This window comes from Artemia franciscana, chromosome 4 (assembly GCF_032884065.1).
Source record: "Artemia franciscana chromosome 4, ASM3288406v1, whole genome shotgun sequence".
In the NCBI taxonomy this organism is placed as follows: Eukaryota; Metazoa; Arthropoda; class Branchiopoda; order Anostraca; family Artemiidae; genus Artemia; species Artemia franciscana.
Window position 1 is genome coordinate 39725920 of NC_088866.1, and position 27144 is coordinate 39753063.

General features: G+C 35.3%; 2 protein-coding genes across 9 annotated transcripts in view; one reads left to right on the top strand and one right to left on the bottom strand.

Annotated features, from left to right (window-relative positions):
• Positions 1 to 3271, bottom strand: part of LOC136026414 (inhibitor of Bruton tyrosine kinase-like) — a 160345-nt gene extending 157074 nt beyond the window's left edge. For 4 of the 6 annotated variants that reach the window (XR_010617284.1, XM_065702986.1, XM_065702984.1 and 1 more), the window contains exon 1: positions 3076 to 3268. The gene's annotated coding sequence lies outside the window, so the exon portion shown is untranslated. Of the gene's footprint in view, positions 1 to 3075 lie in introns of all 6 variants that reach the window. The other 2 variants (XR_010617285.1, XM_065702985.1) reach the window with 1 other exon arrangement.
• The window catches only part of LOC136026417 (retinol dehydrogenase 11-like), a 128201-nt gene that overhangs the window by 96765 nt on the left and 4292 nt on the right, over positions 1 to 27144 (top strand). The window contains exons 1-4 of one of the 3 annotated variants that reach the window (XM_065702990.1): positions 5619 to 5728; positions 8541 to 8830; positions 15627 to 15862; positions 20107 to 20407. In XM_065702990.1, the coding sequence (XP_065559062.1) occupies positions 8543 to 8830; positions 15627 to 15862; positions 20107 to 20407 (825 nt within the window). In that variant the 5' untranslated portion in view covers positions 5619 to 5728; positions 8541 to 8542. Of the gene's footprint in view, positions 1 to 5618; positions 5729 to 5840; positions 5864 to 8540; positions 8831 to 15626; positions 15863 to 20106; positions 20408 to 27144 lie in introns of those variants that run through there. The other 2 variants (XM_065702992.1, XM_065702991.1) reach the window with 2 other exon arrangements.

Here is a 27144-nt window from a genome sequence, read left to right on the forward strand (position 1 = left end):
AGCGTGGAGTCATCAGCAGAAAGAGTCAGGTGTTTTTTTTTTTTTCAGCTACCAGGTTATTGATGTAGATAAGGAATAAGTTTGGTCCAAGGACAGTTCTTTGAGGGACACTACTCAGAACTTGGCAAGGTGTTGAATAGACCTTCTCTCCATCTGTTGTAGAGTTGAACCTTTTGTGTTCTGCCACCAAGGAAGCCCATTAGCCAGTTGGCTAGCTCTTTGTTAATCCCTATGGATGTAAGCTTGGAGTGAAAACACCTATGAGGGACTTTGTTGAAGGCATTGGCAGTGTCTAGTAAAATTAGGTTGACAGGAAATCCCCTGTCAAGAAGCTGAGTAATTAGCTTGTAAGCTTTGAGTAGGTTGGTTTTGACTGACTTCCTAGGAAGAAAACCATCTTGCTTGTCTGAGATAATACTATCTCAATATTGAGATAATACTATCTCAATATTGAGATAATAATATAAATGAGGTGCTTGGGAAGTGAGTTGTTGAAAATTCTCTCCAAAACCTTAGCAACAGCAGACATCAGTCTTATAGGTCTGTAATCTTCTTGAATGATTGCCATCATTATCAGGGCACTTCATATAATGTTGTGTGACTCCTAGCAAGGATGCAAACATTTACAGTATTTGTGAAGAATTCTTGGATTATTTCAAGTTGAGTGATAGAAATAAAATTATTTCACTTGGATATATGTAACAGACACATTTTACCTTTGTCTCTGTCTCTGGGGAGCATTGATTTGTGACATTAACTTTTGCATTATTATATAGGCCACAGCACTGTTACCATCCAATCTTCTTATCTTGGGTCTCTACTCCCTTGGGCTCTTCCTAACAGCCCAAAAATGTTTCAGTCTTGCATTTATAAAACATAAGATCTTTGAACAATTTCATTGCATTGACATTTTCCATTGTTTTAATTTCAGAAAACAATCAATTTTTCAGTCCTTGTTTCTCATGCATATTGCTCAATAGTATAATTTAGGAAGAATTCATTAAAAATTTGTTTGGGAGGGATCATCACCCCTACTCCTAACTCTTTGTATCCATACTTTCCCTAATGTGCAAATATATAGCCCAAATTATATATATGCCATGCATCACTCCTGTGTCAATCCATAATGGGTAGTGGAATTGCTTCAAAACTTGTTAGCTACAATTTTTTGAAATATTATAAAGTAAGAGCTGTTTTCTTAACATGTTTACTTTTGAATAGACCTAGGCTAAACCTAATACCTGTCTTACACCTTTTCTTTTTGTGATGCACTGTATGACTGTTAACAGGTGACTACAGTTTTCAACCTATTAAAACCATTTAGCTTAAGTGAGTACAGGAGAATTGAGCTGGATAAAAGTTAAGCCTAGGCCATGTAAAAATTATTTAAGGATTTTGAAATGCCTAGCAATGAAAGGAAAAAAGGTAAAACTTTTATATTTGGGAAGTTTTCTTTAAATTTTATATATATCCTAAGGATATATTGGAGACTGTCATAGGGGGGGGGGGCTGTGGCATACTGTCAGAGAAGTGATCATTATATTTGGAGAGAGCATAAAATGAAGAATATTAGGATACTAATTTTATCTTGTTAACATGTTTCTTTTAGAAGCAGTCATGCACTAGAGACTTACAAAGGGCTTTATCTGGCCTTATTAGGGGGGAGGGGGCAGTGCACTCAAAATGGTAGCAATTACTTATACTTAGAATTTCTACCCAAAGGAGAACATAATGGTATATTTCTCAGTAAAATTCTAGTTTATTGACTTTTGGCTATCTTGGAAAGGGGTTAGGTTAGGAAATTGAAACTTTCAGGAATGGGTTTAAAAGCTAAAACATATCCTGGGAAGGTATTTTGAAGTACCTACATCCACTCCTTCTCCCTCTAGAGGGTCCTGACCTTTAAAATATGTGTGTTATAAAGTGAAACCTTGCAAAATAGATCTGCTTGAATGAAGTAGGCTACAACAAAATTGTTTTCAGCTTCACAACTTTGCTCAATCTCAAATTATAAGGTTTTAAGGATATGCAAATATATTCCCTAAATTTTGAAAAAGAACATTGATATGGCAGAGAATTCTAGGTAAAATTCTAGTTAAATGACTTCTTGCTATCTCAGAAAGGGTTTAGGTTAGGAAAATGAAACTTTCAGGGATGAATCTATGGACAAAATTATGTCCCAGGGAGGTAATTTGAAGAAACTACCTCTACTCCTTCTCCCTCTAGAGGGTCCTGACCTTTGATGACCTTTAAAAATATGTGTGTTATAAAAGTGAAACCTTGCAAAATAGACCTTCTGCTTTATTGAAGTACAACAAAATTGTTTTCAGCTTCACAACTTTGCTCAATTCCATTTTATAAAGTTTTAAAGATATGCAAATACATTTCCTAACTTTTGAAAAAAAAACATTGATACAGCTCAAAATTCTACTCAAATAACAGGAATTGCATTTCAGAACTAAAGGCAGAGAAAAAGCAACTAGTAGGCTAACTGAAAATTAAGGTAAAATATTGTTTTGTCAAAATTTCAATAGGTATAGACTTGTCATGTAGACAAATTTCAGGGCCCTCTAGAGGGAGAAGGAGTGGAGATGGGTACTTCAAAATACCTTCCCAGGACATACTTTAGCCTGTAGACCCATCCCTGAAAGTTTCATTTTCCTAACCTAAACCCTTTCTGAGATAGCAAGAAGTCAATTGACTAGAATTTTACCAAATTCTACTCAAATAACAGGAATTGCATCTTCAGAACTAAAGGCAGAGAAAAAGCAACTGGTAACTGAAAATTAGGGTAAAATGTTATTTTGACAAAATTTCAACAGGTACAGACCTGTCATGTAGGCAACTTTCAGGGCCCTCTAGAGGGGAAAGGAATAGAGGTGGGTACTTCAAAATATCTTACCAGAATATACTTTAGCCTGTAGACCCATCCCTGAAAATTTCATTTTCCAAACCTAACCACTTTCCGAGATATCGAAAAGTCGCTAAACTAGAAATTTACCTATTTCTCTTTTAGGTAGCCTAGGCAAGTTGTCTAGAAATTGACAATTTATCCATAGCCTATATCAGTCTAACCTTCTTAAATTGCCATTCTCAATAGGATACTGAATATAGAAAACTTTCAGGTCAAAACCTTAGACAATCATTCAAAGCAGAATTTGAGCTCTGAGTTTCTAAAAAGCAACAAGGGGCATAGGATAAGATTTCTTTAGAAGAATTGAGAAATTGTCATTATAGCCTATGCAATGTTTAAATGCTTTGCCTGCTCACCAGAGTTGCCGAGATAAAGGATTGCTTGCACATGACCGTGACATTTTTCTTTGTTCGCAATAATATTTCCCCTTGAAAGGATTTATCCTTTTTAATTGTGTGAGCCATTTTTTGGAAAAGGACAAGAAATATTTGGCATTTCTAAAGAATTTCTGTCTCTAGAATAGAAGCGTTCGGAATTTTTGTGACAAATAAGTTTAAATATTTGGGTTTTTTCCTTATTTTCAAACCTTGATTCCAAATTTTAATATTTATCTATTTACGCATTAGTAGGTATGATCCTTTACATCTGCTACCCAAATATCAACGGAACCAGCAAAAAACTTGGCCGAATAAAATTTGATTAGCCGGAGGGCAGCATTTCTTAATAATTTTCTATATGAAAATGAATTTGCGAGAGACAATCAGTTTAACCTTTAAAGTAGTGTAATGGTTTGAGAAAACATTTTTTTTCAAGTGAAAGCAAGAAAACTCTGACGTTGAAAATCTGGAATTGTAAGTAATGATACACTAATGCTTGTACGTAAGACTTTAATCTGTCAAGAAGCCTTTTAGGTCAGCTTAGGTTCTTTATGCCACTTTCTCTTCAACTTTTAAATAATTATAACTAAGCTCACGTTTTATAGAAACTGCATCCGGTTTTTGAAATTGGCAAACCAAATTAATTAAGGAATCTGTTTTGAGAGCTTATACCTCAATAACGTTTTCTTAAACATGAATTTATATATCGTAAGTGTATTTCTCCTGCACAAGCTAAATTAGCAAACCCGTCCTATAGAGCAAGTTTTAATACGTTCTTTTTTATAGGCTTGGACATAACAAAATTTGTCCGCCTTGGCAAAATTCTTGTGTTATGCATACTGTAGGGATTTTTCACAGGTTAACATGAACGTTAAGCCACCAGCAGAAAGCAACATATTAGTCATAACTTTAGTCCTTTAGGCGTCATATCATTAATTTATTGTTTAGAAGATTTTGGGTATCTTAGCTCAAATAAGGTGATTCGTAATATTTTATAGATTCCGTAGAATTCTGAGTCTTCCAATGTATGGTTTAAATTCTGATCCAATGCCGTTCAGGGATGTCTTAGTCTGTTTTTAAAATTTCCATTGAATCAGTTTTGACAATAAGCCAGAAGCGAAGAAATTTTTGCTAAAAGGTAGCTGACTCTAAAAATCTAAGCGCTACAGAAAATTAAAGAGAATTAAATATAACTTATTAAATAATTACAAATTTTCTTGACGCGAATTAACTCTTTCAATAAAATTAGAGTTTATTAAAGAGAAAAACGACCTTTTCTTACATATATCAACATCATTACAAACAACTTCATTGTTGTTTAATTTCCTGTTAATTTCCTTAACATTGCAGGATAGACCAGTTGAATATTATTACCTTATGTCTATTATATTTAGTTTGATGAAATTTTTGTTCATAAACCGTAAAAAAAACCTTTTCTAAAATACATCAACATCATTACGCATAAATTCATGACTTTTTAATTCCCTGCACATTTCCTTAGCATACCAGGATAGACCCGTTAAATATTAATACCGTTTATCTATTGCTGTAGTTATGCCCATCACTATTACATGGTAACAATTGTCCTTCACATTACTTATTTCAATCACAATATTATTTCAGATGTTTGGAACCTAGGCCCCACTGAGACTTGTTAACTACAGACTTGAGACCTAGGCCCCACATGCCTAAGGTTTGTGTGAATGGTTTCTTTGCTGTTAGATGAAGAAGTAAGTTGCTATTCATTAATGTGGAAAACCGTGCGGTAATCAAATGGACATAACCTAAAAGACAAATCGAGCAATAGAGAAAAAGCAGCATCTTTCAGCAGGATTCACTCTTTCAGCAGAATTGTCATTCACAATATTTATGATGTTTTCAATCACACTGAATTAACTCGAGGCTTTCAATATTAAGTGAAGATGTTTGGTTTAAATGAACAAGACACTTTACAAACTTGAAAGAAATATTGAATCCGAATGACAATACGTGTACCCATCTTCACACAAGACTATCACATGATTTTGTGCATCATATTACTTTAATTTAATTGACAGGACATGAGCAGAAACAGGGCTTACGACCGGACAGGAATACAAACAAAAAGTAAATAGCACATACACCTATGTATCCTATGTTATAAAAGGGTCAGGCATCTTGGTGCCTTTAGGCTTTGTATAATAGCGTACATGTATGCTAAAAGTCGTAAAATCCTGAGAAACTAAGGATTGAAGAGCACAACTAGCAAATCGATTGTTACCGTAATATTATTTTAGTTGTACGTCTGTGTGGCATACATTTCATCCATTGGCAAGGACTTTTGAGAGGTTTTTGTAGAGAAAGAGGGATTTTTGGGGCTAAAAGACTAAAAAATTCGAAAAACGACAACACTGTGAAAAATAAATTTCAAATTTTTGCAACGCGGACAATTATTTAAGTATGTTTTTCACTGCTTTTTCACATCGATTTTCAGTAGATTCGTCCACTAGGTCATATATCATTTTCAACTTGTTAGAGAATGATCTGCAGGCTCCCTTGAAAGGAGAGTTTAAGGTTTAAACAAGAGTTCTAGGTAGGCTAATCTTTATAAGTATTTTCAATGATAAATTACATTTTTATTATAGCTCTTTTAAATGAGGTAACAGACAAGACCCCTTTAAGAAATCAATATAAAATCTAAATGGGTTAGCAATTAATCTAGCCTAGCATATTTTGAGGAGAATTAAAGATGTAAAGAACACTAGGCTATAGGCCAAGCCTAGTTTCATAATTCTCAGTAAAATTCTTCTTTAGTTAGGTTAATTTTGGGTATCTTAGAATGAGGTTAGGTTATTAAAATATAACTATTGGGGTTGGTTCTACATGTTAATGTATATCCTGGAAGGTATTTAGAAGTAGCCTACTTGCCTCCACTCCTTATCCCTCAAGAGGGTCTGGAAACTTGTCTTTATGACTGGTTTATGCCAACACTATTGAAATTTTCACAAGTTAACATTTTACCTTAATTTTTAGTTATCAGTTTCTTTTTCTCCAGCTTTAGCTCTGAAAATGCAATTCAGAAAATGCAACAGCTTTCAGCCAGACCCACTCTTACAGAACATTAGGCTGTAATATTTTCAGTCACACTCAATTAAATCAAGGTTTTCAATAATAAGTAAGGATATTCAGTTTACATGAACAAGATTTAGGTTACACCCTCTTAGGAAAATTCCATTACTCTTAAAATCTATCATTACAACATACTCACATCTCAACCATGGAGGACCTGCTTTCTGTTTAGCCCCAGAAAGTTGGCTGAAAAGGACCATGTTTGGCAATCTGTCATCCTTCATCTGCAGAATGTCCCCTACCCATCTCAACATTTCCCTTGTTATTGCCCTAGAAAGCATGGTTGAACCTTTCTTTTGTTAGGCCTGTGGTTTGAAGTTTCACATTTTGAATAGACTATAACAAGACAGAAAATAGACCATTTCTAAAAACATCATGAGCTCCTTCTCTTGTAGGACATGGTTTTTTCTTTATAGCTTAAACCTTCTGTAGACCTGGCTTTATGCTTTCAGCTGTGATGACATAACCAAATGCCATATCAAGGAGACCTGTTTGACTAAATTAACTTGCTGAAACCAGCTGACCTGCTAAACAACACAACAAGCATAAGCTCACTGCAAAGCAATACAGTGGAGGTTAAGAGTGGCTTCATATCAGACCTTTGTTATTCCTTATTTAAGTTCTATCAACAAAGAAAAATGAATTCAAACCAGGATTAATGAAAGTTTGTTTCTCTTAACGTCTGGCTGTCTTTTATGAAATTCTCAGCATTTTAAAATATGAAAGGAGTCAATATTAGCCTAAATGATATACTGGGAAGCTGTTTCCAAACCACTATATCTACTTTTTTCCTATGTATAAAGAATAGAAGAAAGCATAAGAGACAGGTCTGAACCATTCTTAATCTTGGCAACAACAAACATTTTGGTTAGAAGTTGGTTCATTTATTTTGGACTGATTCTACTTCTGTTTGACTCTACTTCACTTCAAAATTCTTTGTGGCTAACCCTCTAATTGACCAGGTCTTGAATTTAAAATAATGCTTCCTAAATCTACCAACAGTATAATCTTTGCAGTTTTTTTTGCTATTGTCAGTGATTTCATTAATGATGTTAAAAGGGAATACTCACAGAGAGATGGCAGACCAATAATGTTTCTGCACCTAGCTTTATTATACCAAAAGATTTCTCATGATCTAGTGCCTTACTGATCATCACTCTAGTCATTAAAAAAGGTAAAGATTTGCCTCAATATCATTTTATATGTGTAATCTGTTGCTCTAGCTGTTGGTGATTGATGAGTAAGCCAAGTGTGTTTTATACCCATCTACTGTTTAGGATTAAAAGAAAGATAGCTGTACACAGCTACCTACAGAACATGAGCTTATCTTAATTTCAGTGTCATACTAGAGTATAATTGGACCATGGAATCCTGTATTATAGCTGGTTTGAATCTAAATTACATTTTCAAGTCTGGCATTCATAGCCCTCGGTTTTTTGCATATAATTTGTGTTCTCTTGTGAGTCACTATTCAATCATTTCCTAACTCATATTGAAAACCTATATGTAAAGATTAAGATTAATCTGGAGAGTGGGATGAAAATATAGCTATACCAGTCTGTAAAAGGATTACCAAAGGAACAATTTCCTTTCCCCCACTTTCCCCATTCTTTCCCCATTTAAAAGACTTTGATGGTGCTTAAATATTCATATGGGAAAATTGGCCTCTCTTGAAATTAGAGCAAAACTAAGGTTTTTTATTATTGCCTTTCTCCAGTTTATAATCTACCATTTGATTAAAATGCCTTCAAAAGGGATTATATTCCTCTATGTGGTCTTCCTAGATATATTACTGATGAAAACTTATTTTTACTTCCTGAAAAAAACTTTTGATTATAATTTTCATCATTAGTTTTTAATCCTGAGCTTAGAAGCACCAAATGTTTAATAGTCAACTAATGCATCAGATATATGTTCCATACTGAACTTGATATGATAATATGACTATTTAAGGTCCTGTAATTGTTATTGGTGCTAAGAAAACAAACAGGATAAGTGTGCTTGGAGTCAAAATCAATATATTCATAAAGATTTAAAATTGGATGGGGCATTTGGACATTATACCATCTATCAAGTTTCCTCTATCAAACCTATATACAGATCTGGTGATGGTGTATTATGTTTATATTTTTATTCTTTAGGCATGAATATGTGGGATCCATTTGCAATTGCTGCAGCAGCTGGAGCATCCATTTTTACTTTGGGTTATTTATATCGAGTCTATCGAAATAAGCAATGGGGTTATTGTGACAGCAAAAGCAATTTATCAGGGAAAGTTTTTGTCATCACTGGAGCCAATTCTGGTCTTGGAAAGGCAACTGTTGAACAACTTTGTGCAAGAAATGCCACTGTTGTTATGGCATGTAGAAACATTGCAGAAGGTCAGGAAGTTGCTAAAAAGATTCAGAAAAAATACCCTAGTTCAGTTGTGGTAAGCTTTGTTTTTATCCAGAATTTTCTTTTCTATGTTACATTTCTGTACTAGACTAATTTTTGTGTTAGTTCCTATATTTGTGGATGGCATTGATCAAGAGAGAACAACAAATGAATTGAGTGCCCAAAACTGCAGTCTCACTGCAGAACTTGTGAGTAGGGACATAAGGATGTTAATAAGGATAAAAAAAGGTGTTTAAAGTGGCAAAACCAAGTTGCTAAAATAGTGTGTTTGAATGTCACATGGGCTACTTATCCAATTTCCTCAGATCTAATTTACAATATATAATAAAAAGGCTTCTTTAGCAATATGGTTTCTTGAACTCTTTGGATTAAGCATGGGCACTGTTCTGCTTTTTGGAATAAACATAACAAAATAAACAGGGCTTAAATGAAACAGAACAGGTGAATCAAAAACAGAAGACCTGTTTCTGTCTCTGGTCTGTTTGTTGGTAAGAACAGGAAAAAGCTGTTTTCATTCAAAAAATAGCTGTTTAAACAGCTGTTAAAAAAACATTTTGTCTTAAAGCTCAAAGAAAGAAAAGTGTAAGTTAAAACATGCACATGTCTAGCATTTTGGACGTCATCTGGGCATACTAATTTTGTGTGAAATAATCAGCAATCACAAATTCCGTGTCACTTGACACACTAATAGTAGGCATGCTAAGATGCCTTAGGCTGATATCTGGCAGTTCTGGAAAGATTTTTTTGTTTTGAGTCCATCTGAAAACATTAGCTTATAGTCTCTCATTATCTTTTTCCAATAAAAGAATGAAAAACTTAATTTTTATATAAACATGGTTGTCCTTTTTTTTTATTTATGGTTGTTTTTTTTTCATTTTCCTGTCCCCCTTTTCAAAATGTTGCTCTTAAGTTTATAAGAACATCTTGTCAAACTTCCCAGAAATGAATTCTAGCTATTAGAGGCATTTCGATAAGATAAATGTCATCATCAATTCATGCAGTCAGCTCAAAATCAATAGTGCTTAAGCAGAGCCCATAGTTATTTTGGGAGGGGGCATTTCTCCCCCTCAAGACCATGCTTTGCCACTTCCTCCATCATGATGTTTGGAAGCCATCTTAAACAAAAGTATGAAAGAAGAAAAACGCACAGAAAAGAGACACTTCTAATTGCTGATTCAAAAAAAAAAATTGTTGCCTTGCAGTTTAAAACAGCCTATTAAGGTAAATTTTCTCGTAGAAAATGTTTGTGAGAGACAAATCAAAAGGAAAAAATATGATTTGAAGTTAAAGAAAATGTTCATTCTGATTCACTCCCTATTTCTTGTGGAGTTCTGCGGGGTATGCTTTTATGTCCTTTACTATTTTTGTAATGATTACCAATCTTGCTACTGAATCAGCCAATCAATGGAAGTTTGTGGATGACATGTCATTGCTCGAAAAGTGCAGAAGAAATATTAAGAGTAGTGCAATGGAAATTCTCGAAGGCAATACAAGTGAAGCAGCCAAGTCAAAATGAAAGTGAACTCCCATAAATCTCATATTATGACCTTCAGTTTTCTTAAATCAAAGCCATCATTTATAACTCCAATACCTAAAGAAATAATTATAACAAAAATCAAACTCTTGGGGGGTCACACTGACCAGGGATTTGAAATGAGATGCCCATATTTGCTATATTGTAAAACAGGCTAGTACATCTCTGTCTCTCCTTAAGCTATTTGCTAAATTTTCGTGCCCAAAAGCACATATCCTCTACCTTTATACATCTTTTATCTGTCCTCAGCTTGAGTATGCTTGACCAGAGTGGTATTTTGGTCTTATGGTGGATCAGTCCAATAGACTACGAGATTATTCAGAAGAGAGCCTTGAGAATCATTTACAGTCAGAGCAAAGTGCCTTACATTCTCCTCCTCAAGGAATTTCACCTCCCTACGTTGGCAGCCCGACGTGTTACTCTTTGTACCAATTTTGGAAATAATCTGCATTGGAACTCATGCTTTCAATGTATACTCCCAGCCCATTATTGCCCTCCAAAGTCCTGTTTACCATGATCAAAAGCAAAAACAAAAATCCCAGTTTTAAATCCTCTTAATGCAAGAACTGAACGCTACAGAAAGAGCTTTGTGTCAGCGTTTGTTGAAATCATAAATAAATGAAATTTTTAGTGCATCATGTTAATGTGTCATTTATATTGTTAATGTGTTAGTTTTGTTGTTTTATTTTTATCTAACAGGCCAGTTGGATTCATAGGTGTATGCTTTTTATAATGTACTTATGTTTTTGCTCATGCCCCCATTTTTTTATTTTATTCACTGTACTCACTGTATTTGACAGGCCAGTTTGATTGATAGGCCATTGCTGTAGGTAATGTTTTAATATTTCACTTATGTGCTTATGTAGGCTAGCTGACTGATGGTAACAAGTTCGGCAGTTTTATGTTGCGAGAGTTTGCTTGATAATAAAGTACTTCTATTCTAGTTTGCATGCTTTGATGGCACTTTGCAGAAAATACTGTTTTGGGCCATCATCTACTTAATTCATTCATTCACCGATTCAATTCATTCATTTAGCAAATAAGTAAATTGAAATTCGCTTCTCTTTTATAGGTTTTCAAAGGGATGAAATATAAATACAGTTGCACTTTTTGATAATTTTTTTCGAAAAATTTGGGCGATTTGTGACAGAAAATACTTTGTTCAACCCATATACTTGCTCTATTATAGAGCAAGTATAACCAAATGCTACCAGGATCAATAGTATTAACCGAATACTGCCAGGATCAGTACAAGGTATTAGGGTAGATAGGAGCGCTGTTATTAATGTTAAAAGTGAAGTTCACCATCTAGTAGTGTCCATCAAGGGTTAACTTAAAGCTAAAAAATAGGAAGGGTACTTACCTTCTGGGAAACTGTGATGTTGGTAAAATCAAGGGTAAGAATTTGAGAGAATCTTTCAAGGAACAGTTGAATACCCAACTGGAGAGATTAAAATTTGACGAAGTAGAAGATAAATGGAATAATTTTAGAAAAATAGTTTGTTATTGATGGTGTCTTAGGGAAGAAAGTTAGAAACGCAGCTTGGAACGTTAGTGAAAATGCTTTATGTTTAATAAAGAGGGGAAGGGAGTTGTACAAGAATCTTTAGAGCTCTTGATAATATAAAAATAAGAGAAATGTTAAGAAAGTGGAGAAAACATTAAAATATGAGCTAAGGAGGTGTGATGTGGAGAACATGGACAAAATTGCCCAAGATCTGAAAAATACAGCCAGAAGGCATACCGTAATAATAAAATATTTTACTGGTGCATTAATAAATTGAGAGGGAATAGTCAATGTGGGCTTGTCCCTGTTAAAGTTAGAAACAGGGCCACAATCAGTGATAAGGAAAGAGTTAAAAAGTCATGGATAGAACATTTTGATAGTGTGCTAAATCGTGATAAATTTACAAGATGTGAAGGAATATTGGATTCACGTTGGATATGAAGGAAGTTCTTCATTCATATCCTCATAGTGAGGAATAGTTCTTCCTCATCTTATGAGGAAGAACTATTGATAGTACCAAAGAGATAAATTACCGAAGATTACGAATATGGCTTTTGAAAAAGGGGAAGTACTTAGCGATTTTAGGAAAACTCTCTTTAAACCGCTCCATAAATAAGTTGATAAGAATGAGTGCGGTAGCTATAGAGGCATAGTCTTCAATTTTGTACATTATGAGCAAGTGTTTGATTTATCTGATAGAACAATTTTAGCGAAGGTCCTATTCTTGTATTGTATACCTGACAAATACATCAAAGTGATTAGTGTTATGAAAATAACATTGCTGCAGTTAAGGTGATGAAGATTAGCGGTTAAGGAAGTGAGGTTAGCATTAAATTAGGAGTTAAGTAAGTTTGCGTTCTATAAGGGCTGTGTTGGGTTATTTTCATGGACTCCGCCCTCAAGAGAACAGCAAAGGCAATGGGAGGAAACAGAATCAAACAGGGAAGTAAAACTTTCCAAGACTTAGATTAATCTGATGGTCTAAGCATCCTAGATGAAAATGTTAGCAAAATGAATGAATTTCTAGAGGTTTTGTAAGCTCATGGGAAGTGAAGAAAAGGTTTAAAAATTAATGTTAAGAAGACTAAGTCGTTAAGATTGGAGTAAGTGATGATGATACAATAGGAGCAGCGAAGATGCTAAATTTAGAATAGCCATGGCCCAGGGTGTTTTTTCACAGTTGAATTTTTTTTTGAAGAATTGGAAGATAAGTATGTGAACCAAGATTATAATATGGGAAGCTACAGTGATGATAGTGGTCAATAATGGTTTTGAAGCGTGAACGCTCCAAAAAACGATTTTCTAGATGTTTTCCAGAGACATTGCCTTTGAATTATTTGGGGTACACAACTGATTGACTATCTCAACCAGTAGCCTGTAGGAAAAATGTGGTTCAATCCCGCTTTCTAGAGCTATAATGAGAGAAAGGATGAGATGGCTAAGACACGTTTCCCGGATGATAGATTACCAAAGATTGTCTCTGTTGGCCAAACGAAAAGAAGTTCGCCTTAGAATGGCAGGCGAGGAGGATGTCGCGAGAAAAGATTTAAGGAAATAGGAGCTTCTTAGGAGGTTGTAAACAGGAAGGCTTTGAATAGATTGGGACGGAGAAGGAGCTTGCCTAGCTGCGTTGGCCTTGGGCGGCGTGGTGCTGTGGTGAGTTCTTAGTAGAATTCGTATTTGTGTTATCCTAGTAACAGCTTAGGGATCGAAAAAAAAGTCATAGCGAGTGCTGGGGGAGGGCAAGGAGAATTCAAGTATTACTTTTAAGGGAAAGGAAAAGATTCGCACAATAAATTTGTCCCCTAAATATTTATTCGTCCAAAAAGACTGGTAATTTGTTCCTGAAAACTGGAAACTTATATCTATAAGCTATTGGGCGAAGGGAAACCTTATTAACAGGAACAACTTTTATTTGACTTGGAATGTTTTGATCATCCTAGACCTAAAAATGGAAAGATTTGATACACACAAGAATGGGACCTTGAATTTTTTCTCTCCAGTCAGCTTGTAAATTATGTTCGTAAGTCAGCTGGAGCCCTTTAGTCCTAGTGCCCTTTGGTCAATTGGCCCTTATGCAAAAAGCAACGTTTAAGCTAATTTTTCATTTATTAGTATGTGATGCTCAAAAATCAGTAAACAACTATTTTTGTCTGTGGTAGGTTCGTGGCTCACTTGGCATTTCGACAATGAGAACAAGTGAAAACTTATTAAAAACCAAAATATTTTGATGATTGGTTGTATCTATATGGGACACCTGAAACTGGGCCAACAAAGACTGGTGAAAGAGGCAATAGGATCTAAGGTGCGTAGAAAGAGGCAATAGGACCTCAAAAGGAAGAGAAAAGTAATAAAAATTGCGTGACGCCCAAAATAGGCCCGAAGTTTTTTTTTGTCTCCCATTGGCTAGCAGCTGACTAGACAAAACAAACCTAAAAGGAAAAAAGTATTTTGAAAAAAAGTAGGCTTTACTGACTTCTCAAATCCCAAAATTGGCCAAACGTTGTTTTTTTTTTCTCGGATCGGCGTAAAACCTTAAGGGAAATAAAATATATTAAGGAGTCCTTAAACAATAAATTTTAGCGGATAATTTGATTTTTTTTTACTTTGATCTGCTTTCAAATTTTTAGACCATTTAGACACCAAAAAGAAATTATAAAAGAGCAGCTTTTTCAAAGAAAAGTAAAGAGCCATATTAAAATCGTCGACGAGCAGAAAGAAAGGCATATGAAAGTTCAAGCTTAAAACGAACGTTTAAGATATTAAGACATCAAGCTAAAAATATTCTTGTACTTGAAACTCTTAAAAGTTCAAAAAATTCATTCATTCTGGCATTATTTTATCTTGGTACTCAAATTACCTGCGTAATCTAAGTCGAGGAGAGTTTTTACTTCCCATTTAATACTAATTTTTCCCGTAGCCTTTGTCGTGCCTTTTAGGACAAAGCCCATCAACATAATTATATAAAAAGAGACAAGACGCAAGTCTGCTTAACTCTTGATTCCACACCGGCAGCCTCATCCCACTCTTATTACCTTTCTTGTAAAGGGTTTAATTGAACTTTTCTTTATCACCACTTGAGGCGTTAGTAACTGGGAAGCATCTGGACTGACTACTTCCTCTCAATTTATTAAATGGCCAGTACAGTATCTACCGCTTGTATCTGTACTTACCAGATTCTCGGCAATTTTATTCATGACCTGCATTTGACATTTCCTTAATTTACACTTTCATACCTCCTCTACTTTTTGGTAATATGTTGCAACCGTGCTAATATCTAATTACGCGTTGACCGCGTACAATTGTCCCGTGATTAATTTTCAAATATAGTTATTGCTAATCTTGGCGTTGTATAATTAATTCACCTGAACTCTAATTGCACCAATTACCAATACCAAAAAACATATAGGCTGGAACATAAATCGAATGCCATCATTATTTCATATAGGAAAAATATATTTGCCAATTTTAATCCCATGTCATTGGTATTCTGATGCAGTGAATCTTGCTAAAAAAAAAGCTAAAAATTATGGATGGATTAAAAAAGAAAGAATATTTTAGATTATATAATCAGGATGGATCTGGTCCTGTCAATTGCTAGAGGCTCAGTCCCATCACTGCACCAATGCCTATGAACGTAGAATGTTTATTTGGGTTTATAAACTCGATGTGTTTATCGTTTCAATTATTTCATTTTAGTAGCTATTACGAACCTCATGAAGCAATTTTGCCCGTATATCTCTGTATTCTGGTATAGATCAGACTTAGTAAGATTTTGTTATTTGTCAGACTGTTAAGCATTTGGACCTGTCTTCTCTTGCGTCTGTTCATCACTTTGCTGAAAATCTGCTCCAAGAATATCCCAAGATTGACTGCCTCGTGAACAATGCAGGAGTTTACATGCCCGATAAAGAGGCAAGGAAGACGGCAGACGGCTTCGAAATTCATTTCGGTGTTAATCATCTTGGCCACTTTCTTTTGACCAATGAGCTTCTTGAGAGAATTAAGGAGTCAGCACCGAGTCGGTAACTTTTTTTGCTTAATTGCATTTTGTCTACGCTACCTATATGCATGCTTAGCGCGGCTATCTTTTTTGAGGGCTAGGATATATATACTTGAATGTTAAAGACACAAAAAATAAACAGAGACAAAAGCGGACAATTTAAATGCATATTTGAATTTTTGTTTTTTTTATTTCATTACATAAGATTTATTTTTTAAAGTATAACCTTAAAAGTAATTATAGACAAGCTTATACTTCGTTGAAGTAGTAATATCAGGGAAGAATTGCACAGGAATAGAACTTTTTTGAAAGAGGAATATAATGCATAGATCCCAAAAGTCAAAAACCTTAGCAGATAAATGTATAGTAGTAGCTTTAGATTTAAGTTCTGTGATCATAATTTCTATCAGTTAATCCTAGCATTGACCAAAGCCCAGCGATAAAAGCCAGGCTATGAAATGATTTTTTATTTGATTCTCGTCATATCTTTTCGTTGCATGAATTTTGCTTACTCACTCATGTGGTTTAGAATAAAGTAGAATAGTACTTTATCATCTAGCAAACTCTCACAACATATAAAACTTGTTGCTTTTAGTCAGCTAGCCTACATTGCATACAAAAAAAAACACCAAAAAACATAAGTACTTAAATTAAATATTAAAACATTGCCCACAGCGATGAACCAAACTGGCCTGTCAAATAAAATGGGCACAATGAATAAAATGAATAAAAATGAGTACTTAAGTACACAAACAAAAGTACATAAGTAAAATGTGAGTAAAATAAGTGAAAGGAAGTAATATAAATAAAATCAATAAAAATTAGGGCATAAGTAAAAACATAAGTACACCATAAAAAACATACAGCAATGAATCCAACTGGCCTGTCAAATAAAAATGAAACAACAAAACTTAATTTCACTTATTTATGATTTCAACAAACGCTGGCACAATGCTCTTTCTGTAACGCTCAGTTCTTGCATTAATAGGATTTAAAACCGGGATTTTCGGTACTTTTGGTCGGGGTAAACGGGGCCTTGGAGTGCAATAAGGGGCTACGAGTACACATTGAAAGTGTGGGTTATGACGCACATTATTTCCGAAATTGGTACAAAGAGTAACAGGCCGAGCTGCCAAGGTAGGGAGGCAGAATTTCTTGAGGAGGAGAATGTAAGGCACTTTGTTCTGACTGTAAATAATTCTCAGGGCTCTCTTCTGGGTAATTTCTAGTCTATCGGACTGATCCACCGTAAGACCAAAATGCCACACCGGGCAAGTACAGTCAAGTTGTGGACGGATAAAAGATGTATAAAGGCAGAGAATATGTGGTTCTTGGGCATGAAAATTTAGCATATAGCTTAAGGAGAGACAGAGATATACTAGCCTGTTGAACAATAGAGCAAATGTGGACCTCCCATTTCAAATCGCTAGTCAGTGTGTTACCTAAGAATTTGGTTTTTGCTGTAATTATTTCATTTGGGATTATAAATGATGGCTTTGATTTAAGAAAACTAAAGGTCATAATATAAGATTTATGGGAGTTCACTGTCATTTTTGACTGGGCTGCTTCACTTGCGAAGTCTTCGAGAATTTCCATTGCACTGCTCAGAATATTTCTTCTGCACTTTCGAGCAATGACATGTCATCCACGAACTTCTATTGATCGGCTGATTCATTTGCAATATTGTTAATCATTACCAAAAATAGTAAAGGACCTAAAAGCGTACCCTGCGGAACTCCGCAAAAAATAGGGAGTGAATCAGAATTAACATTTTTGTACTTAACAACTTGACTCTTATTTGACAGAAAAGATACAATAATATTGACTAGAAAATGGGTACATTAAACTTATTCTGCAATTTTTCAACTAAAACATTATGAGTAACTAGATCAAAAGCCTTTTGGAGTCAATTAAAAGGAGATTGAGCCAGGTGTCTGGCTTGTCAAGTAATTTATATTCAGTATCGAGGAGATTGACCAGGCAATGTGTTCATTAATAAACCATTCATGTTTCTGAATTGTTGTTCATCAATAAGTTCAAGGACCCTCTTTTTAAGCTAACCTGCCGCCAAGATCTCATGCTGTTTATACAATAAGGGTGTTAAGGTTGGACTCATTAAAAATTCAATCTAACATTTTTCTTATGTATGGGTTTAATGTATCCTTTTTTCCAGCACTTAGGGAAGGAATCATTTCTAGTTATTGTATTAAAAATATTTGATGTGTTTCATAAACATATTTAATAAAATTTTCGTCAATAATAATCCCAAGTTACTTAACGGAACTTGACCGCTTAACAATTCCCTTCAGCTAAGCTATTCCCGTAATCTAAGATAATAATTTGGAGACCCTGGAAAGATAACAAAATTTGACTTACTTATATTTAGGTAAAGCCGGTTTACCTTTAACCAAAGACATGTCATAGTCATTGCTGCAATAATTGTAAATGAAAGTTGTTGTTCATTTGGAGCAACACACATCAATGTCGCATCGTAAGCAAATAAGGGTGTAGTGATCCTGGATCCAGAAGATGAAGGATCGACTGGATCTTTAATTCTAGATGTAATTGCAACAGCATTTGGCAGATCATTAAAAAAAAAATCAAAAAAAGAAGTAGGACCTTATACAGAGCCATGGGAGAAAAGATGCAATAATATTGACAAGAAAATGGGGTACATCAAATTCAGTAAGCAATGTTTCAACTAAAACATTATGACGAACCTGATCAAAAGCCTTTTGGAGGTCAATCAAAAGGAGATTGAGCCAGTATTTGGCTTTTCAAGTAATTTATATACAGTATCGAGGGGACTGACCAGGTAATGTGCCGTCGATAAACCTTTCATGTTTCCGAATTCTTGTTCATCAATAAGCTCAAGAATCGTCTTTTTAAGCCCATCTGCTGCCAAGCTCTCTTACAGTTTAGAGAATATTGGTCTTAAAGTAACTGTTTGGACTCCATAAAATCTAAACTAACACCTCTCTTCTGTATGGTTGTAATGTATCCTTTTTCCAGCACTAAGGAACCAACAACTTCTACTTAGTGTATTAAAAATTTTTTGAAAAAGTTTTGATAACTTATCAGAAAATGGTTTTACTAAATCAATTGAAATGTCAAGGGGGCATATTGCAAGTTTTCTTTAGTTTACGTATTTTCGCCGGGGCATCAACAGGCTGTACTACAGGGACATCCGGGTTTGGTGCTGGGGGTGGGGAATATTGTATGAGAGAGCGGGGAGGGTTTGTACAATAGCGGCAAGGTGTTTGTTTAATGAGTTAGCTGTTGTTTTAGGGGGAACATCAAGATTAAAGTCAATATTTTTGACTGTTTTACCATCGATTTTCTTGACTGTATTATACCACTGCTTCAGCCGTGCTTTAGAGAGCTCACTTAATTTATTATGGTAATACTGGGTTAAAGCTTTCCGAATCTGTTTTTTTTTATACATTTTCTTAGTAGGTTAGTTTCTACAGTTTTTCCTTGGCGGAACAGTCTTAATTTATCATTAGAACATCTTTTCTTTTTGACCTCTGGAAAGTGAAGTAAATAATAATTGATAAGTTTTTCTCATCGGCTTCTTATCGGAAATGTTCGGCTTTCTTATTCAATTCGTCGCCTGCAAATACATCTTCCCATTGCTCTTCTAAAAGCCATGTTTCAAAACTGAGCAGACCACGATCAGTAATTGGTCAATACTTAAATATCAAATTTATATCGGATTTAGCAAAAGCGTAAAATGGTTTAGAAGTCCAATACGAAATTTGTGGATGCATCTACTCTACACTCTTTGTTGTGCAAAGGTTTAATGATTGCAGTCGTGCAAGTAGATAGATGGGGGGGTTAGCTGAACTGATAAAGTCAATATTCGGTTTTTTTTTATTGTTACTAGTAACATTGAATGTCTACAAAAAATCTGTGGTAGAATCTCCTAATCAAATTGTTTATTAAGTTTTTGAAGTTCCACGTGTTTACTTGGGTCAATACCAAGATTAACTAATAAAGACTAAGATTTGGTTTTTTTTTTACTTTTGCAGTTATATATTGCTATTCTTGAACACGATAGCACCCACTATACTGAATGAACCTTGGTTCACACAATTATCCTACTTCAGTTGTAAGATTTGAAGCTGAATAGGCGTATAACCTTTTTGTAGAATTCAAAATTTTTGTTTAATTCAACTTACTATCTTGTTGTATATATTCTTGGAGACTCCCTTGTATACTTTTGGTTTCAGCAATCTCTCCTTTATGCTGCTTCTTCAATTTTAGGATTGTAGTAGTCTCCTCAATGCTGCACGAAAAAGGAAATATTGATTTTGAGAATCTCAACTTCGAAAAAGAAATACCAGAAAGCCGTCGTGGTGCCGGTGCAGGGTACTGCAATTCTAAATTAGCAAACGGACTATTTGCATGGGAGCTGTCAAAACAGTTGGAAGATACTGATATCTCTGTCTTCGCTCTCTGTCCTGGATGGGTATATACTGGTCTTTTCCGAAATAGTAGAATTCCTTGGTATGGATATGTTGCAATGCTTCCAATCGCTTTTCTCTTCATGAGAGGGCCCAAATCGGTAAGTTTTTGTATCTTGCAATTTCTGAATTCTTTTAAAATCTCCAGGGTTGCTTGCGCAGACAGCGAAGTGGGATTTGTACGACAAGAAGGTGATACAAACCCAAAGAGACTCAGATCACTTGCAGATACGCTTTAAGCTAATACCCACATGCTTGTGTATTTTTTAATGTTTCCTTGTTTTGTATTCTGTTTTTTTTCTTTCCATCTATGGTATTTTTTGTCTTCTTTTTTCGTCTTTTTCCTCTGAAATTATTTTCTTCAATCTGGCTTGCTTGAAGTGTCCTATTGGATACTGATCAAGCTTTGTTTTGGCACATAAATAACCAGTTTCTCCTATAGGGCTTCAACCCAGTTGGGGAAACTCTTCCATTAGGCTTTTCAATACATATGAAGTACATCTTCATGAAAAAAATCTTTGCGTTTGTTCATGGAATCGCCACATAACGACCTAGACCTGTTATCTAGAGCTATTGCAGTTAATTGAAGATACAAGGAGGGCTATTGATGTTTTTGGAGTTTGTAAAACGTTTTGAGCCATGACCTTTCTCTCTCGCCTTATTCTTTTCCTGGATATTACATTATAGTTAAGAACCGGTCATCAATAAATCATGGAGACATTGGGTTTTTGATCAAGATTAATATAAATTTTAAGATTAGAGACGATTTAGTAATTTGGGCTGAAAGTGAGATTGAAAGTTTTTTTTATTAGAAATAGTATTGAAGAGTAAGAAGGTAATTATTGCTATGGTGTATAGGCCGCTCAGTGCTTGTTTCGAGGAGTTCTGTGATGGGTCTGACTAATTTATGAGTCGTCCATTGGCTATTGGAAGTGATTTTACATGTATAAGAGTTAGAATTTTAATCTTTTAGAAAATTTTGATCTTTTAATTTTATGGTTTGACATGATCTGTACCCCCTAGTCAGTGTTCCTACGAGGATTACGAGTCATTCAGCAGCGTTAATTGATAACATTTTTGTAAGCTCTAAGTATCTGAATCAAAGCCATGCTGATGTGATTGTATATCCAGCCTCTGATCATTTGCCGGTCACTGGAATTCTTTCATCTCTAGAAACAAGAAATATTCAGGAAGAGGAAATTTAGTCTGGCATTTGAAAAAGTCAAATTTCGATAAATTTACAGAACAGCTGAGTTTTACTGGCTGCCAACCTGTGTTTGATGTAACCGATGATGTATTCCTTGCTTATGATATGATGATCTCCATTGTTCAGCGCATCTATGATAAAACTTCTGTTTAATTCGTGAACAAAAAGATGAACTCTGGAAATCCTGGACAGCAAGTGAAATAATTTGTGAAATAAAAATCCGAAATTCACTGTATGAGTAATATCTCACTACTGAAAAAGATGAAGATATAGAGTTATTCAGGATGGCCAGGAACAAAGTCAACTATCTTAGAAGAAAACGTAAAAAAAGACATTATCACCACCTGATCCAGGTAAACGTGGTGTTACTAAAAGAACGTGGGTAGTGTTTAGTGGAATTATGGGGAATAAGATAAATTCTAAAATTATTACGTTTCAAATGAATAGTTTTGTAATAACTGATAAAGCAACTATTGCAAATTATTTTGGTGAGTATTTCTCTAAGGTTGGTGAATGTGTCCACGAATAAGCCAAAAAGAGAAAACGGCAATATCATCAGGAGGGGTTTCAGGGAAACAGAAGAGAAGGATCAGAATTCCAGTTCCAGCCCTGTACATCCTGTGGTTTTGAGTCTAAGTACTTTCAAGGCTGCCATAGTCTACTTCCTACCATGTTTTCTGCGCATAATTAACTCTTGCTACAGACTGGAACCTTCCCGAGTGTTATGTTGGAAAAAGTGAAAAATGTTTTAAACTAGCTTTATATCTTTATAAGCCTTAGCCTTTTATCTGTTAATGTAAATAATACGAATTCTGTAGTGTACAGCAGAACAGGAACACCACCCTATTTTTCTGGAAAAGCTCTCCTTGCACTAAAACCGCTGAAGCAATATGAGGGTCTGGGATTCCTTGGATTTTGCTTGGATTGTCTTTTATCATTGAAACAATATAGTGACTTGGTTGCTTCAAAAGTAGCCAGGGGAGTTGGAATTGTTAGGAGGCTAAAAAATTTTCTGCCATCCAACGCTCTTCGTCTGCTATATCACTTGCTGATTAGTCCCCACATTTATTATGGTTGTGTCTTGGGCTAGCAGAAATTATCTATGGGCTAATTGTTTCTACTCAAATTTTAGACGTGTTCAGATTTTACAAAACAAGGCAGTAAGACTAATCAGAAGATATGTGAACGAGGGTAATGACACGTTTTCATTAGGCCAGATAAGAGAGTATCAGGCTGCTATTTTTCTTACAAATGTTGGAATGATGTATGCCCTGAAGTATTTTGCTCACTGTATACAAGTAATGTGAATGTGCATGGTTATAATACGAGAAGCGTCGAGGGTTTAGTCATAGAGCACCGTAGAAGTATGTGGGGTGGTTTTACGATCTGGCATCTAAGACAGTGTATGGAATTCTCTTTCCTCAAGCATTAGGGTGGTTGTACACCAACAGCTTTTTTAAAGTAAAATGAATGATATTTTTTGGGTGGGGAGGGTTAGCACCCATAGCTTTCTTGTTTTTTGTGTGGCTTTTCCATTTTCTTTTGACGAGAGGGTTTGTCCCCTGGTTCTTTTTTTCAACATTCTTTTTTTTCGTAATTATCTAGTTGTTTAGTAGCAACTCAGCCCCAGTGGGTTTGTCGTGTCTTCTTTAGAATTGCTACTGCTATTATTTATATGTTGAAGTATTTTGGTTGTGAACAAATATACCAATCATATTACCACTACTACTACTACTACTAACAACTCACCACAGCACAAAGTAGCCTGAGGCCAACACAGCTACGCAAACTCCTCCTCCATCCTAATCTATTCAACGCCTTCTTATTTACACCTTCCCAGGAAGTTTTCATTTCCCTTGAATCTTTCTTTACGATATCCTCCTACCTCAACCGCGGATGACCTGCTTTCCATTTAGCCCAAGACGGTTGGCTGGAAAGGACGATCTTCGGCAATCTGTCATCCTTCGTCTGCAGAACGTGCCCTAGCCATTTCAACCTTTCTGTCATTATAGCCCTAGCAAGCGCAATTGAAATACCCTTTTTGTACAGCCTTTTTTTTTAAATACGGTCAGTCAGCCTGGTGCCCAAAACAATCCGTCGGCAATTTCTCTGGAAAACATCTAGCAAATCTTCTTCCTGTTTTTCGGAGTGCCCATGCTTCAGAACCGTACTTGACCATTGTCATCACTGTAGCTTCCATTATTCTAATCCTAGTTCACAAACTTATTTTCCCATTCTTCTAATACTATCAAAGTAAGTGAAGCTGTCCACTTGATCAGTCTTTTTGTTACCTAGTGTCACCTTCTCATCTGCACTTATTCCTAGCTATAGCGACTTAGTCTTCTTAACATTAATTTTCAAACCTATACTAGCATCCTGAACTCGCGAAACCTCTAAAGTTTCAATTATTTTGCTCGCACTTTCATCTAGGATGCTTAAATCACCAGCATAATTTAAGTTCTGGGAATCCTTTCTTCCCTATTTAATTCCATGCTCTTCCATTGCCTTTCTTGTGCTCCTTAAGACAGTGTCCATCAAGATGATCCATATAAATAGGATAGAACACAATCCTGCTTAACTCCTGATTTTATCTTACTATTATGCCATTTAGCTGCATCTTCCAGGTTCTTGGCTAATTTATCCATGGTCTCCACTTCACACCTCCTTAGTTCCTATTTTAATGCTTTCTCCACTTTCTTTGCATTGCTCTTATTTCGTATGATCTATCACTCAAATAACTCTTGTACAAGTCCCTTCTCCTTTCTATTAAGCATGAGGCTTTTTCAGTAATATTCTTAGCTGTGTTCCTAACTTTCTTTCCTATGAAACCATCAGCGACTTCACAAATTATTTTCCTATAATTTGTCCATCCATCTTCTACATTGTCAAGTTTTAAACTCCCCAGTTTAGTATTCAAGTGTTCTTGGGAAGTTTCTTTCAAATTCTCATCCTGGAGTCTACGAACGACAGAACCTCCTGGGAGGTATTTACCCTCATGAAACTTCCGTTGTAAAGTAACTCTAGACACTACTAGATGGTGACCTTTACTTTTAAAATCAGTAACAGCACTCCAATATACCCTAGTATTTTGTATCGATCCTGTCAGTCTTCGGTTTACAATAACTTAATCAATAAGGTTAGCTGCTTTGCCATCACGTAAATACTATGTTAACTTATTGGCCGTTTTATGACCAAATACTGTGCTGGTTATAACTAAATTGTTATACCTACAAAATTGTAGTAGTCTTTAGCATTTACCGTTTTCCTTTCCTACGCCAAATTTACCTAGACTTGTTGCAGTATCTGCAAGTAAAATTCATCTGAGTCAATACTATCTCCATCAGTCGGTTCTACATGGGCATTTAGTACTATAACTGATACCCTGCTCTTTTTAGTGGTAAAATGAGCGATTAGTATTTTATTATGAATACCTTCCCAACCTAAACAAGACTTAGTAGCTTCCTTAACCATCATGAGATCTACTCCCTGTCTATGTACCTCATCCCTTCTGCCGTCCTATCATGTATTTTAATGCCTCATGCTTTCCTGCTCTAATATGAGTTTCTGAAACTCCTAATATATCCAGTTCGAATCGTCTGAAGTCGTCAGTCAAAATGTCGATATGATAGGTATTGTTAATGTCGTAGCAAGCCAAGTTGCGATTTTCATATTCTTAAATCATTGAAATTATTTTGGCCTCAGGAAAAACAGTAGTCTCGGATACTAGTGGAGGACGGAGGATTAGAACCGGACAACAAGAAGTCCGTGGGATCTCCAGGATGCTTTGTTCAGTTGTCAGGCCCTTTTGTTCACAACATGGTTTTCAGCACTTGGCAATGCTCTTCTATAAACAAGAGTCGAAATCCTGCATAGACAATCTCAAGCCTATTACCTCCAATTCATACCTACAAATATTATGCTACTACGGATAAGATAAGCCTTGTTCCTTTCTAAGCCCGTGTATTTCCTGTTTAACGAGATTCCCGATTCTGGCGAATTCCAAAAACTTTGAAACAGGGTTTCATAATACCTTTGAAAAAGAAAACGAAAAGCCTGTTTTTGAAGGCGATCGTCCTATCTCTCTTACTCCTGTTTTCTCGAAACTTTATTAAGAATTCCTTGTAGATTGGCTAAAGGAAAAAAATCCAGCCTCTTGCTGACCTGAGGCAATTTGGGAACCTAAAATCTACCTCTACTTCCCACTACCTCGTTTCTCTTATTGACCACATTGGGGAAATCCTCAGAAAGCCTAATTCTTGGCTAAATTTAATTTCCATTCACGTTCAAAAAGCATTTGACCTTGTTAACCACAATATTTAGTTTGAAAACTTGTCAGCGAGTTCGATATTGATCCCTTACTGGTGAAATTGGTTGCCTCCTTCTTAACAAATATATCGCAGGTTGTAAAATACCAATATCATTTTGAATCAGTCTAAATGAGCCTTGTGACTAATTTTCAAAAAAGGCAAGGTGCTATACTCTCTGCTCCTAAAAAAAGCTAGCTTGGAAACCCTTGAGTGAAGGAGGGTTTCGTTGTGCCTCCGTTTTGCAAAAAGTGCAATAACTATGTATAAACACTCATGTGTATATATATATATATATATATATATATATATATATATATATATATATATATATATATATATATATATATATATCTTTTTCTTTTTTGTATTATTCGCTTATTTTGCCCCCCCCCTCCCCTTTATTTAATGTCCCTTTTAAATTTTTTTTTCTGATTTATATTTGTTTAAGTTTAGTTATCTTTTTAACTCTTTAATTCACTTATTACAGTTTGATTATTGATTCATAAATGTTTCTTCATTATGATTGCCAGTTGGCATTTTTGCCAGTTTTAGTGCAACCATATGATTTGTCAACTCGGAAGTCTGAATTTGGCCCTTTGTGGGCTTGTGATAGAGATTAAAAAAAAAAATGTTATCTTATCTAAGTGGTAATAGAGTTGACTGCAAGGTTCCTAGTGTTGCGGGTACCCCGGCAGGGTGAAGTCAGCCCTTTACAGAGGCTGTTGTCCATAAATCTGGATCTTACGCCCTGCGACAGTTGTCCTCCTGTAGAGGATCCTCCCACGATGGTGTTGAGTGTCACCATGCAATTTAACCCATTACTGAGAGAAGGTTTGAAACTCACAGTTTTGTAACTAAACGAACGTGCATCATAGACTGGGACTGTTGAAAATCGGAAGGAATACAATCGCAGACTTCTTAGACAGCCTGTTTTAATCCGCGTGTGCATTCTTTTTCAATGACTACGGTGCAGTATATTCATTCTTGATTCAGTGACTGTTCTGAGTTTCATAACAAAGGCTTTGTCGTTTGAGCATGTCCTGATGACATACAATCCTGGTCCTGTAAGATCTGGTAAACGTGAACGACATTTAACATAGCTCCTTTTGCCAAACAAGATTTAGTTGATTGTTGGAGGGGTATCCCGAGATCTGTAAGAAAAAAAAAACCTTCGTCTTCAGAATCAGAATACTGCACTTTTAGAAAGGCAATATTTGTTATACACTCTTTTCGCCAAAAGAAAACCAAAGCTCAGATATTTGGTGATTCCAAGCTGTGAACTATGTTTTCATATACTAAATTCAAGGTGGAAGAGGATATTTAA